This window comes from Acomys minous (assembly GCF_964271855.1).
Source record: "Acomys minous genome assembly, chromosome: 1".
Taxonomy (NCBI): domain Eukaryota; kingdom Metazoa; phylum Chordata; class Mammalia; order Rodentia; family Muridae; genus Acomys; species Acomys minous.
In genome coordinates this window covers 151,589,589-151,605,110 of record NC_140483.1, presented here as the reverse complement: position 1 = coordinate 151,605,110, position 15,522 = coordinate 151,589,589, and the positions used below count along the sequence as shown (strand labels likewise).

Below are 15,522 nucleotides of genomic sequence, written 5' to 3'. Positions count from 1 at the left end.
ATCCTCTGAGATGCCGGGAACAGTGGCACATGCCAGTAATCCCAGCACTCAGGGAAGCAGAGGCAGGTGGATCTCTGTGAACTCGAGCCCAGCCTGATCTACAAACGAGTCCAGGCCAGCCAAGGCTACACAGAGAAACCCTGTCTCAAAACAAAACAAAACAGACAGACAAAAAAGATTTTCTGGCCCAGTCTCTGTGAACTGGATTTCAAAATCTTCAGATTAAGACAGAGGGGGGGGGAGGGGTGTCAAAAGATGACTCTAGACACACAGAACCCTTAGAGCTACTCATCTATAAGGCTACAGGGCAGAGCCAGTGCGTCCTGGCACACGGCATGTCAGTGAAGTGTGTCCGTGAGTAGGAGACACTGGTGTGCTCTGAGGAAGGTCACACGGGACATGGGGCTAGGCCCTAGTCGGGTGTCAGGATGAGGTTTCCAGTTGGCTCAACAACTTAGCGTTTGTTTGGAACTCCGCCCTTCCAGGTGGCCAGAACTCCATCTCAAGCCCAAGCATCCATCCATCCATCTCCCCACGTCTTCCTCTTTGCTCCCCAGGGTATCATTCAGAGACATCGAAGATACTCTCTGCATTTTTCATGGGGCCTCTGGGGTGGGTGGAGTCATTCTGTCCTGGAGTCATTCTGTCCTGGCACCTACTGCCTCCCTAGCTTTACTTGACCAGGGACTCTGGTCTTCCTTGCTCTTTAGTTCCTGCTCCCAGCCTTGGCCTGTGTGGAGAAGGAGTTAGCTCACTCTTGCCCTCTTACTCAGTGTTCTAGATTGTCTTCCCTTCTCTACCTGCCTGACTTTTCTCTTCCCTCCTTAAACTAGCAATGTCCTTTTCAGAGTCTATGAAAAAGAAGGTATAACAAATGCAGAAAAGCCCCCAAGCAAAAAGGGAAGAGTCAAGAGAAACTGGCATATCCAAAGTCTCCTGTTAGGCATGTTATTAATACCTTGTTCCCTGCTCATTGAGTGAGCGTCAAGGCTCTGGGTTTGCTAGGAGTCCAAGAACATTCGTTTGCTTACATCTACTCAGGTGATTCTTTAGGAAGATCAGAAGTATTGGGGCAATGATGGTCATTTACCATAAAAGTCCAGCGCTGGACAAGCCTTAAGTCATTCCTAATCACCATCAGTCCAAACTCTGGCCATTAGCTGATATGATACTTCTTGGTTATTAGTGACAGATTTCATTTCCTTCACTAAACATGTGTTGAGCTTCTGTTGCTATCAGCAGGAACAAGGGCCCAGGGGCTTATGTTTGGAGGTATGTGAGGACTGGTGTCCCTGGCCTGTCTGGTTCTAGCTGGAGCATGGATGCCCTGGAGTCATGATGTCAGGCTGCCTCCTACCGGCATCATCTTGTAACTTCTTAAGCATAAAGGATTTCTCCTGAGGAGAACAGGCGGAGGGGTTTTAAGTAGGCTGGCAAACCTTAGCGGCAGGTGACTAATACGGACTCGATTAGCTCTGAAGAGAGGACTTAGAAACAGTCAACAAAGAGGGGGTGGAACCTGGGATTCTAACTCTGCAGGAGCAATTTCTGCATCTCTCAAATGTGAGTGTAAAGCAAGGCTGTTGGGGAGGGTATGGCTGTGTGAGCCCTCCCCCCTTCTCCCCCCCCCCCCCCCCCCCCGTAGCTGCTTAGCTCTTCTGTCCTTAGAGGACAGAATCAGATAGACTTGGAGAAGGAAAGGGGCGGGGCCTGTGATTTCCTTGATCATTCTTTTTCCTGAAAGCTACCCAGAGGCTGTATTTTAATCCTCACTGTGGGATGCTGCCAAGTTTCCTGAGCTGAAAGATGCATGTATTTGTTCTCTGGAGTGAGTGGTCCCTCCCTGAAGCCCACGCTAACCCTTCAGCAGTCCTTCTATTGCCATCCTCATCCTCACTCAGACACGCTTTGTACATCTGCTGGGCACATGGCACTCCTCAGAGCTGGGGGCACACCGGGGGTGGGGGTGGGGCGGAGGCAGGATTGGGAAGCTGGCATCGCAAGAGTGTGGCACTTTCTCCATAACGCTTGGTGTGTCTTCCAGCTAAGCTGTAGGGTGCCCCACTTCCAGTAGGAGATGCCTAAACCTGGGCTCGTGGGTGAGGGAAGTGAGATAAGGCTCTGAACCCAGATGGCAGGGCCAGAAGGATGAAATCCTGAACTCCATGCTTCGTGGAGGCATCACTCTTTCTTGGCATCCTCTGCTGGGCACTCACTCACCTGCACACCATAGGCAGTAGCCTTCCTTGGCTGAGGGTGGTAAGGCACTGGTGTAGATGGCAAATGCCCTCAAGTGTGTGGTCAGCCCTCCTCACGTTGCTCCCATGCCTGACATTGCTAACCCATGGTGCTGTTCGTGACTTGGCCTGGCCAGTGCTTCAGAACCCTGGTGGTGTTCTGGGGTGGGGGTGGGGGGCACTGCTTCCAGTCCTATGCTCCTGGCACAAAGAGATAGCTTGGTTCTGCCATCCCTGGGAAGGGGGTCTTGGTTTGTCCTTTTGCTCATGGGTGGGGAGAGGAGAGGTGAAGGCCAGAGAGGAGAGAGGCAGTGAGAGGAGGGCAGTGGGTGGGGCAGGCAGTCTAGCAGCACTTAGAAAGCAGCCATGGGGGATGCTGGCTTGAGAGTAGTCTGGGTTGCCAGATCTGTCTTGCACTGTGCTGTCTCTCTCTCTCTCTCTTTTCCCTCCCTTGTCTCCTCTCTCTCCTCCTGTCTTACCGCCTCTTCCTCCCTGTCTCTCCTCCTTTCCTCATGAGCAGGCAGAGCCCGCCAGCAGCCCCCACTGTGCCCACTCTCGCTGCTCTCCTCCACTCTCTCTCCCCATGAAGGAAGAGACCACTGGAGTTTGCATGTACCCTCCAATCAAAACGAGGCTGGTAGGTACCCTGGCAGGGTGGGGGCCTGCTGGGACAGGCGAGGCAGCAGCTGGATAGGCACGCAGAGGTGCCAGGCCTTCAAAGAGCACTGCTAGTGGGTGCTCTCACCCCTGGATGGATGGCAGAACTTGCGGTCCAGCTAGGGCCGGCCAAACCAAGACACATACCCTGTTCCGAGCACTGCTATTGGGTGTTATCACCCTTGGATGGATGGCGGAACTTGGGGTCCAGCTAGGGCCGGCCAAACCAAGACACATACCCTGTTCCGAGCACTGCTATTGGGTTCTCTCACCCTGGATGGATGGCGGAACTTGGGGTCCAGCTAGAGTTGGCCAAACGAAGACACATACCCTGTTCCCATCCCTTCGTCTATAACTCTCAAGACCCAAGAGCCATTAGCTTTCTGGCAACTCTGATGAGGAAAGATACTTTCCCAGAGAGGACTATGCACTTTGGTAGTCACCACCTGTGGTCTTAAATGTCTGTCCTATGGCAAATACAGTTTTAAACTCATCTCCCCCTTCTACTTAGTGACGTCATGACACACTACGAGTGCTTCCTGGTTACTTAAAAGGGACCATCTTCATCGTAACCAATCATATTTTTCACCTCTGCGTGTTTTCCCCTCTATATTCATGTTCATTCGTAATTTCACCTGTTAAATCGTAGTAGCCACGCGTCTCTGTTTGCGTCCTTCCCTGTAACACGGTGGTGGCTCCTGTCTGGTTCTCACTGCCACACCCTACACGGTCAGTTAGACTCCATCAAGCAGCAGGGGCACCATGGGCCTCAGCCCCTTGTGTCAGGAAGTGTGCTGTTGGTAGTTTCTCACCATTTTGGAGAACATGGAGCACTTTTGTGCCTGGGATTTTGTTTACCTAGGCTAGAAGCTGTTGAGTGATGTAGGGTGACTTTGGTTTTTGCCTCCTCCTGAAGAGGCTCTTGAGTTGGCATGTGCCACCAGGATGCAGTAAGTACATTCTGTTGTACCGGTAAGCATTAGGGTATCATGGGACTGTGGCTTGCTTGCACACAGCAGTGGAAGGCCATTCTTTGAGGCTTCTAACTTTCACGTGTCATTGATAGCCATAAGGAGGCACTTTCCTGTCTACTCTGGTTGGCCTGAGAACTTATCTGTAGATTTCTTTTTCTTTTTCTTCTTCTTCTTTTTTTTTTTTTTTTTTTTTTTTTTTTTTTTTTTGCTATGGCATTTGTCTAAGAATGCCATGTTAGAAACAGATTTGGCTGAATGGAAAACTGGGTTGGCATGAACATCATAGCGTATATATTGCAAGGATATGTTTGTCCCCATATTAACTGACACCTTTTCTACCTATTCAGAAAACTGCTCCTGATTTAGGGTGGTCTGTTGTATCCCTTTTCCTCCCTCCCCATTCAAACAGTGTGAAAGTGCCAAGGGAGTGTCCAATTCACAGGCAAGATCTTGTAGGACACAAAGCCGCTGTCCCTGGGTAGGGATAGCCTCTGTGCCTTGTCAACAGCCCTTACCTGTATAGGCAGTTTCTGGGCCTGAAGACTATAGACAAAGCCAGTGCCCCAGTCACCAGGCCTCTGGCCCTCCTGGGATATACTGGCTCAAGTAAATAAACCCTCTCATTTCCCAAGGCCTCCAAGAAGTCAAAGACAAAGTGACCAAAGAGAAAGAAATAGAGCCACAACTGATTATCTGCTGACTGGGGCACCATCTTTGCTAAAAGAAGCGTTCTATGTTGCCACATTGGGTACTTCCAAGTACCTTACATTCTGATCCCAAGGGCTGCAGAGGTGTGGTATTTTGTGCTTCCGTGGGCTGTCCTGAGGAGTTCTGCTGCTCAAAGTGTATAGAGGTTGAACAAAGCAAGTCATTTGACAGGGACTGCCTTCTTGCTTCATTGTGTCCCCATCAGACTATTCAGACGCCTCTTGCCACATCCCACAGCTGTGGAGAAGCCCTCAGAGGTCACCCCAGGTACACCAGGATTGCCTACTTATCTACTTTGAATGTAGCCTTTTCTGGGGCAGGCTTGGGTCATAGTCCCAAAAGACCCCTTAAGCAGAGTTCCAGGCAAGGCAAGCATGCCGTACCATGTGACCCAGACCCAGACAGACTTGCCTCCTCCATGCCATAAAGGCTCCTAAACTTCCCAGGATTCTTCCTTTTAACTCTAAAAGTGTTCCAGCAAAGACTTCAGAATGTTTTCTGAACTGAAGGTAACCCCCTGTCTTCCTTTCTTTTCTTTTCTTTTTTTTTTTTTTTAAGATAAAAACGTTCCCGGCAGAACCAATGCTGAGCCCGTTTCCTGACCCCTTTACCACAGGGCCACAGTTCACTGTAAGTAGAGCCACATCCTAAGCCGTTGCTTCTCATCGGGGAAGGCTGTGAGGGCAGGAGCCACTGGGATTGTGGTCTGTTTTACTTTACTGAGAGGAGATTTACAGAGAAGTAACTATATTAAAGGACTATTTCGTAGTATTTACTGTATTTGTTGGACAATGATTGCCTCTGTCTTCTTCCAACAGTACTTTCTGTGAGAGAAAAAAAAAACACAACTATTTTCAGTCTTTCTGCTATGTCCCCAGTACACTCAGTACACGTGAATGTCAGGGTAATTTTAAATATTATATAAGACTTAGGCCTACTTTCTTTTTTTTAGCATGAATGTATGTGTGTGTACATTTGTGTGGAAGCCATAGGTTGAAGTTGGGGGATCTTCTTCTTTTTATTTTTTTATTTTTGGCTTTTTGAGGCAGGGTTTCTATGTGTATCCCTGACTGTCATGAAATTTACTCTATAGACCAGGCTGGCCTCAAACTCAGAGATCTACCTGCCTCTGCCTCCCGAGTGCTGAGATTAAAGGCGTGTGCCACCACATCCCAGCAACATTTTCCACTTAGTATCGTGTTTTCAGATCCATCCAATTTGGAGCAGGAGTCTACACTGCCTTTATTTTTATGGTAGAATACTATTCTTCAGTATGGGTTTCCTACGCTTTCTTTATCCTTGGACTTGTTCATTGGGATTCAGGTGGTGTCCCCGCAGCTATGGGAAATAGTGCTACCATGTGTGCTATGTACTTATCTTAACACCTGTTTTCAGTTGTTTTGGGTTGATCTGCATCGTGATAATGTTGTTAGGTAAGTCACTTTACCACACACAGACCATCTGCTCTCGTGTGTGTGTGTGTGTGTGTGTGTGTGTGTGTGTGAGAGAGAGAGAGAGAGAGAGAGAGAGAGAGAGAGAGAGAGAGAGAGAGAGAGAGAGAGACATGGATGGACAGACGGACGGACAGACAGACTGACAGCATTTTAGATATCATTCTTTTCGTGCCATCTGCCTTGCTCTTGACACAGGGTCTCTCACAGACTCACACCTCCCTGACTTAGCTAGGCTGGCTCGGCACTAAGCCCCAGGGATCCTCCCATCTCTGTGTCCCCAGAGCTGGGATTGCAAGTCATGCACAGCCACATATGCTTATGTAACATGGTTTCTGGAGATAGAACTTAGGCCCCCATGTGTAGCAAGCACTTTGCCTACTAAGCTATCTCCCTAAGAATAGTAGTAAGAAATAACCTCGTAGAAATATGTATCAGGAAGCACTTAGGTACAAAAGTAGTTGCAATACAAATATCTCTGAAATATCTGTGATGACTGGTAGTGCCCCAGGCTACAGAGATAGTGGCACAAAGACCAGGACCGTGTCCAAGTCTGGCCATGGACTCCTCATGATCACCTCACTCCCTGTCTTCACTAGACTGCTTACTTAAACTCAGCAAATAAATTAAATGCATTTAAACATTTTTAAAATTGCATTTATTCTATTTCATGTGTATGAGTGTTTTACCTGTACTCATAGATGTGCATCACACGTGTGCCTGGTGCCCACAGAGGTAAGAAGGAGGCACTGGATCCCCTGAAACTGGAGTTACAGATGGTCGTGGGCCACCATGTGGGAGCTGGGAACCAAACCCAGGTGCTCTATATGAACAGCAAGTGCTCTTAACCTCCCAGCCCACCTCTCCAGCCCCTTTTCTAAACATTTCAAAAGCCATTATTTTCTTCCTCTCCAGAATGACAGCCATGATTATTTCCACACTTCTTCTTAGCTGCCTAATGGTTCTGCCCTGGAAGTTTCTGCAGAATCCCACTTTCTAGTGAGCTACCACAGTTCCTCCCCTGCTTCCTCTCCCTCCCCTCCCCTCCGCTCCCAGCTGCGAGCCCTGGACTCATGTTATCTAGGAGACTCTCTTTCACGGGTTTCTGTCTTCTCTGGGGTTGGGGGGCGGGTCTCCAAGGGGCTTGAGATACAGCCCTGAGTCCAATAGTGATGACCAAAGAGGCTTTAGCCCGCAGCACAGAAGGAGGGGACAGTGGCTCCTTCATGCTTGAAAAGATGAAGAGAGGTGAGAAGGTTGTCGGCCATCTCCATGTAGACGGAAAGCTCCGTGCATAGGGTAATGTTTTTCTACGGCCAAGAGCGCATTTCTTTAATGAGAGGACAGAGCTGCCAGGGCCATGCCAGATGTCCGGTATCGTTGTCCTGATGTTTGCACAGCCAGCCCACCCTGGAGTTCTGCTGGACACAGTTCCCTAGCTAGGAGCTCCGTTCCACTCCCCTCAGTTGGCCATGATGGAGACGCTCTGGCCTCCTGCCCAGCCTTGGCAGTGAGGAGACACACTCAGGGAAGCCGAGGGCGCACATGGAGCTGGAAGCCAATGTCAGCAACCACACTGGGACTTTTAAGAACTGGGCAAGAGTGGCTCAAAGGCAGCCAGAGCAGCCAGAGGGGACAGAAAGAGCCCTAGGGAGGGACAGGCCACCATATAGTCAAGGGGCTGAAAAGAAGGCCAGGGAGCTGAATACAGAGAGCAGGAGCCCGGAGTGTGAGGGGAGGAAGAGGAGCAAAGCCATGCCTGGTCCTTTCCCAACAGTGACGGGAAACCTTCAGAAGATCATAAAACAGGGCAGTGACAGGGCAGGCATTTTTAGAAAGCGTCTTTGTGATCACAGTGGGAGAACATTTGGGTCCAGACGGAACAAGTTTAGAATAATAGTCTAGAAATAAATCTAGGACAGTAGCTTAAGAGTGTGTGCAGAGAGCTTGACCCTGAGTGATTTTGATGGTAGAGGCAGGGAAAAGCGCACAGTTGGATGGGGTGCGGAGGCGGGGGTGGAGAGATATTCAGGAAGATGGGAAAAACTAGATTGATGAGGGAGAGTGACAGACAGTTGCCAGATTTCTGCGTTCCAGAACTCAAACAGTGAGTCCATTCACGGAGGTTCCCAGCTCTGTGGGAGAGTTCCTGAGAAAACCAACTTAAAAGGGGAAGGGTCTCTGGCTCACTGCTGCGGAGGTCTCAACAGATGGCCAGTTGGCTCCATTGCCTTCAGGCCTGATACAAAACCCAGACAGCACAGTGCGAGGGCAAGGCAGAGGAAAGCTGCTCTCATGGCAGCCAGGAAGCAGGAAGTGGCCAAGGAAGGACCAGAGGTCAAGATATATCTGCCAAAGCAGCACTTCCAGTGACCCACTTCTTCCAGCTAGCCCTACTTCCCAGCATCCCACTCACCTAAGGGCTTCTTTAACAAATTAGTTCCTTCTCCCAGGCACCAGGCACTTCTCTCTCAATGTGAGGACCAAGCCTTCCACACAGGAGCCATTTGGTGGCCCCTTCATGTAACCATAAGAGTAAGTGCCTGAATAGATTTACCCATCAATTTGTATCTTAAAGATAACTACACTATATTAAGTAACTATTAAAGAGCTGAGTACATGCATGATATATGTATGTATGTATGTATGTATGTATGTATGTATGTATGTATATACAAGTCTGGTGCTATTTGCAATTTCTCTAAATTTTAGCACCTGCTACATTTTTAACATAATATGTATTCACTGAAACTAATGGGATTTTCAAATCCTCCTTTTTATCTTTTTTGTATGATCATTTTGCTCTAATTTATGTCTGTGTGTGTCATATCATGTGCATGCCCATGGAGGTCAGAAGGAGATGTCATCTTTACAGTTCCCCTGGAACTGGAGTTACAGATAGTTCTGAGACACCATATGGTATCTAGGAATTGAACCCGTGGCTCCCTGGAATAGCTGCCAGTGCTCTTAACCTCTCAGATATTTCACCAGCCCTCCCTTTCCATTATTCTTAAATTCTATTTTTTCTTTTTTTCAAAATCAGGTAATGCAACTAAATTAAAAAGATAATGCAGAATTAAAAAAAAAAAAAAAAGAGCAAGTGCCTAGAAGAAGCCTAACCCACCTGATGCTGCGCTGGCCTTTGAGGACTTGGCCAGGAACAAGGAAGGGGCTGTCAGGGAGGAACCCGGGGCTGGGGAATAAGATGAGAAGGAAGATGCTGGCACTGAGAGCTGGTTGGTAACAGGAGGCAAAACTCAGGCCACGGGCATTTAGTTTTCTCACCCCTGCATGAGGTCACTTCGTCCATCCAGGGACAAGACGCTTAAGTGCTCTACAGGCCTCCAGACCTTCCTGGCTGCAGCCGTGGGACCTCGGAGGGCTCTAAAGGACTCTGCACAGAGATGCAATTGGTCGGGTCCCTGTTTGACCCTGAGTGTTCTCACCTATTCTCATAGAAAATATCGCCCAAATCAACCAAGTGACCTCTATCAAGCCATAGTGTTAGACTTCCATCCTCATAGCCTAAAAGTCACTCTGTCTAGACCCACATGCTCTCCCAGCAGGGCCACAGACAGCGCCCCAGTCCACAGCTAGACCAAAATTGTCTTCCTAACTTAATGTGTTCTTCTTAATAAACTTTTTTTTTTTAGATTTTATTTATTTATTGTATATGAGTGTTCTGTTTGCATGTACACCTGCAGTCCAGAAGAGGGCATCAGATCACTTATAGATTGTTGTGAGCCACCATGTGGTTGCTGGGAATTGAACTCAGGACCTCTGGAAGAGCAGACAATGCTCTTAACCGCTGAGCCATCTCTCCAGCCCTAGTGTAAGAACACTTCATCCTACTGAAAGTTCATACATTTATTCATTCCATCATTTAACAGATATTTTAAAAGATAAGGGTTAGGACTTAATGAGAAAATTTGCTGCTCCTTCAAGATCATTCTATTTTTTTTTTCTTTTTTCTTTTTTCCCCCTCTTCCAGACAGGGTTTCTCTGTGTAGTCTTGGCTATCCTGGACTCACTTTGTAGACCAGGCTGGCCTTGAACTCACAGAGATCCATCTGCCTCTGTCTCCCCAAGCGCTGGGATTACAGGTGTGTGCCACCATGCCTAGCTCAAGATTATTCTTGAGTGCAACTGTTCTTCTACCTGCCCTACACGGGGTGCTCACCCATAAAGAGTGCCGTGAGTACTGACGCAGTTGAGACCTCAACACTGTAACCTGCTTGTGTATTTGCACTGCCAGTGCAAATGTCCCTCAGAAGTGGCCTCGGAAGCCCACCTGTCACCCACTCACTGAAGCAATGCAACTGCCTATTAGCCAGCTGCCACACCAGGCAGGCCAGGCGTTTACCCAACACACGGAGTTACTTCTCTGCACGCGCAAGCCATCTATCACAGGCTCAGCTCTGCGTCACCCAGGCTGATGGACCAGCTGCCTGACATGTGGAGGAGCATCACCAGTCCCAGTGGCAGAAGGGGGAAAAGAGAGCCACGCCCTGCTGCCTACGTTGTTTGGTGGAAGGAAAAAGGTGCTTTTCCACTGGACAAAGCAAAGTACACGGTGGCTTCTAACCTGAGAAAAACAGTGAGATTTCGTTCTACTGTGTGCCTGGAAAGTGGTGAGCCAGAGTGACCCCACGGACAGCACCAGTGAGCGTCACCTGCATGACAATTCTCTGTAACAAGCCTCACATGCTACACCAGCCTGTGTGCTCCTGTGCATGTGACACACTGGCATGCAGAGCTGCTTCTCCAAAGTGGCATTCGGCAGAGACCCAGGGGCAGTCACTCCACATTGCTGCATTTCAAACAAGTCAGCCTTGCTGTTGGAGGTAGATGCTGAGACCCAAGCAGGGCCTTTGTGCTTCTCTGCCCATCTTCTGTACCATCACCAAGAAGGCAATTAAGCATTCAAAGACCAAAGCCTTTTTAGAGAGATGGGTGGCAAATTTCTCCAAATTCAGAGTCAAGGATCAGCATAAAAAAAAAGAAAAACAGCCAGGCGTGGTGGCACATGCCTTTAATCCCAGCACTTGGGAGGCAGAGGCAGAGGCAGAGGCAGGCGAATCGTTGTGAGTTCGAGGCCAGCCTGGTCTACAAAGTGAGTCCAGGACAGCCAAGGCTACACAGAGAAACCCTGTCTCGGAAAAAAAAAAAAGAAAAGAAAAACTGTGTGTGTGTGTGTGTGTGTGTGTGTGTGTGTGTGTGTGTACACATATATATGTGAGTATATGAATATGTTATCAAAAAGTTTTTAAAAATAAAAAAGCAGGAGAGGATTGAAGAGATAACTCTGTGGTTATGAACACTGACTGTTCTTTCAGAGGACCTGGGTTTGCTTCCTAGCACTATATGGTGACTCACAACCATCTGTAACTGCAGTCCCAAAGGATCCAACACTGATCTCCTGGGCACCAGGTGTGCATACAGTGCACATACATATATACAAGCAAAACACACACGCATATAAAATAAAATAATCAAAAATATTTAAGGATATAACACAAAAACTACACATGAAAAACTGTTGGCAAATATATTAATGATGGCAATAAGAGATTATAAAATGGCTTCCTTTATATTCTTCCATTTTGGTTCCACTGCTCTCAGCTTCCCAACAGCTGCTTCTGCTCTTAAGCTTCCTGTGTAAAAGTAATAAGCATATCGTGCTTTGTAAATGGCAAGAGGTTCTTCTCTCTGAATTAGTTCTGAAAGGCTGTGTTTCAGAAGCATCTGGAAGTCTGTGAGAGCCTGTCATGTTGGGCTTTCTGGCACCAATGTCTTGAGTAGAACCTGAGCATTTTAAATCAAGTTTCAAATTAATGACGATGAGCCGGGCGTGGTGGCGCACGCCTTTAATCCCAGCACTCGGGAGGCAGAGGCAGGCAGATTGCTGTGAGTTCGAGGCCAGCCTGGTCTACACAGTGAGTCTAGGACAGCCAAGGCTACACAGAGAAACCCTAGCTCGAAAAACCAAAACTAAAACCAAAACAAAACACCAAAAACAAAACAAAATCAAATTAACGATGATGTTGCTGGTCTGGGGAGCACATTCTGGATCCACTGTGGTGCTTTATTGATGACAAACCTCGTTAATGCATTCTGCAAACTCTGCTTCTGAATACAGTTTGTGTGTGTGTATGTGTGTGTGTATCTGTATTATGTATCTATGTGGACGTGTGTACTCCTGTGCAAATAAGCCTGTATGTGTGTGCATGTAGGTGTGTAAAGGCCAGAGATCAATACCAGGTATCTTCCTTAACCACTTTCTACCTTCTGTTTTTAAGATGTATTTATTTTTATTTACATGTATGCATGTATGATGGGGTGAGTGTGTGCCATGCATGTTTGTGTGCTTGCACAGGCCTAGAACTGAAACCCTAGAACTGGAGTTAGGAGCCGAGTGACACGATGCTGAGACCTGAACTCAGGTCCTCTGGAAGAGCAGCAAGTACCCTGAACCACTGTGCCACCACCCCAGCTCCTTCTTCCTACCTTTTTTTTTTTTTCTTTTTGAGACAGCACCTCTCCCTGAGCCTAGAACAAGTCCTAAAGGATTCTCTCGTCTCTGCCTTTGCAGTGCTGGGATTACAGATGTGTGCAGCTGTATCTGACTTTTCAAGTGGGTGCTAGGGATCTGAACTCAGTTCCATGTGCTTGTGTGACAAGCACTTTATTGACAGAGCCACCTCCCCAGTCCCTGATTGCTGTGTGGGTTCCTTCTTGGCACCCTCTAGATGGCTCAGCATGTGAAGGCTCTTGTCACCAACCTAATGGCGTACATTCATTTGATCTCTAGAACCCACGTGGCAGAAGAGAACTGATTCCTTCAAGTTGTCCTCTGGCCACCACCTGTGTTCCATGTCACAACACACACACACACACACACACACACACACACACACACACACACACACAATTACTTACTGGATCCTCAATTGGAAGACTTAAACCAATGGTTCTCAACCTTCCTAATGCTACAACCCTTTAATACAGTTCCTCACGTTGTGGTGAGTCCTCACTATAAAATTACTTTTATTGGTATTTCATAACATGTAATTTTTCTACTGTTATAAATAATAATGTGTGCTGGAGAGATGGCTCAGCCATTAAAGGCTAGGCTCACAACCAAAAATATAAATAATAATGTAAGCATCAGTATTTTCTGATGGTCTTAGATGACCCCAAAGGGATTATGACCCACAGAATGAGAACCACTGACTTAAATTCTCTAAGATTCCATAAAAACAATTCTAAGTTGTGCATTTAAATTTTTTTAATGTCATGAAATCAGAATGTTTGTTTATTTTCATGTTCAGGTGAGTGCATGTGCATGCAGTACTCACTGAGGCCAGAAGAGGGCACCAGATCCTCTGGAAACAGGAGTTGCTGGTGGTTGTGTCTCTGTATGGGTGCTAAAGATCGACCCCAGGTCCTTTGCAAGAGTAGTAAGTGCTCTTAAGCACTGAGCAATGTCTCCAGACACCAAGTCAGAATGTTTGCTACACGATACAACACAACAATGTCTGAGTGCCATGTTTTGTTTTTTCTGTGGCACACACGAAAGTGACACATCTTTCCCAAGGATGATTTCCTAAGAGGCGGTGACAGATGATCTCTGTCTGGAAAGGTTGTCAAGAGGTAATGTATGGAAAGTGTTTAGCATGGTGTCTGGCACAGAGCAAGATCGTTTAAAATGATTTGAAAAATGTGTGATGACTTTAGCTATTACTAACATAACAAGAGCAGCACAGTGAGGCACAGAGAGCTGCTGACAGCATGAAGATGGGCCTGGAGATTGATCTGTCTTTTCTGTCTCCTCTTCAGGCAGACTTCAGAGAGAACAAATTACAGTGCTGTCCTGGCCAGTCTTCCCCGCTGATTCCAACAGCGACCCTGCGGCCGCTGACTGAGACCGTGTCCACAGTACAGACCATCTACACCTCCCGGAAGCCTGTGTCTCTGGCAGCCAGGTGAGTCAGAGAAGTAAGAACCTACAGGGATCTGGGCAACAGGGAGATAGGCCTAGACTTCAGCTCTCCTTGTCTGTGTCTCTACAGATGCTCATTCATGTTGTGTGTGTGTGTGTGTGTGTGTGTGTGTGTGTGTGTGTGTGTGTGTCATGTGTACATGTGAGTGTGAGTGTGTGCACATGTGTACGAGAGTGCACATGCATACGCATATGTCTGTACATATGGAGGCCAGAGGTGGTATCTGGTGGTATCATCAGCCGCTTTCTATCTTATGTCTTGAGGCAGAGACTCTCATTGAAACTAGAGTTCATGGGGCTGGAGAGATGGCTCAGCAGTTAAGGCACGGACTGCTCTTCCAGAGGTCCTGGGTTCAATTCCCATCACCCACAGGGTGGCTCACAACTCTCTGTAACTCCAGCTCCAAGGTATCTGACACCCTCACACACACTTACAAACAGGCAGAGTACCAATGTACAATAAAAGATATAAATAAATAAAAATAAAATATTCATTGAAAAAAGCAAAAAACAAACAAACAAACAAAAGCTGGGCGGTGGTGCACAACTTTAATCCTAGCACTCGGGAGGCAGAAGCAGATGGATCCTTGTGAGGACAGCCAAGGCTACACAGAGAAACCCTGTCTTGAAAAACAAAAACAAAAAACGAGAGAGAGAGAGAGAGAGAGAGAGAGAGAAAGAAAGAAAGAAAGAAAGAAAGAAAGAAAGAAAGAAGGAAACTAGAGTTCATGAATTGAGGTAGGCTGGCAGGCCAGTGAGCTCTAGGGATCTGCTTGTTTCTATTTCCCCAACTCTGGAATTACAGACACATACGCATCACCAAGCCAGGCTTTACTTGGCTGCTGGGGACCTGAACTCAAGTCCTCATCCTTCCATGGCCTGCATTTCACTGACTGAGCGGAGCCATCTTCCCAGCCCCTCCCTGTTTATTCTTCCATTCATTTATCCTGTAAGGAAAGGTCTCCAGGAGGTAGGTGCGCTGTGTTCTAGGTGCTACGGTTGGACCGTGAACCCAACAGGTAAAGTCCTACCCTTCCGGAGTTTACACTTTTGTGCGTGGGGGTTAGAGAAGAAGACAAGCAAATAAATTTGTGTGTGTGTGTGTGTGTGTGTGTGTGTGTGTGTTGTCAGGGGACTGTGAAAAGCAATAGGGCAGGTTGGGATGACGTCATTGAAGCGATCTGTGAAGAGGGTGGAAGCAGGTTGCAGATGTCTGGAGAGGCATCGTCTTGGCAGAGGGACTTGCCAGTCCTAGGTCCCTGGACTTGGGCATGCCTGGCATAAGTAAGGGCACAGGATGGTCATGAGAAAAGTTCAGATTCCACTGTCACTTGAGAAGACCAGTGACTCAAGAGACAGTGACAGGAGATGAAAGAAAATAGAGGAAAAGTAGCCTCTTGGAGAACTTAGGGGTCAGTGACACAGGACAGGGAAGAGGAGAGAGACCTGCAGATAAAGGGCGAGACAGTCGTGTCTTTTCTGGGAACAGGCAG

The 15,522-nt window shown here is 47.6% G+C and overlaps 1 protein-coding gene across 4 annotated transcripts in view; it reads left to right on the top strand.

Moving 5' to 3' along the window:
* Positions 1–15,522, top strand: part of EPB41L4B (erythrocyte membrane protein band 4.1 like 4B) — a 149,143-nt gene that overhangs the window by 126,330 nt on the left and 7,291 nt on the right. For 2 of the 4 annotated variants that reach the window (XM_084776107.1, XM_084776106.1), the window contains exons 23-25: positions 2,758–2,874; positions 5,135–5,206; positions 13,867–14,012. In XM_084776107.1, coding sequence (XP_084632233.1) covers positions 2,758–2,874; positions 5,135–5,206; positions 13,867–14,012 — 335 coding nt within the window. The remainder of the gene's footprint in view (positions 1–2,757; positions 2,875–5,134; positions 5,207–13,866; positions 14,013–15,522) is intronic. The other 2 variants (XM_084776109.1, XM_084776108.1) reach the window with 1 other exon arrangement.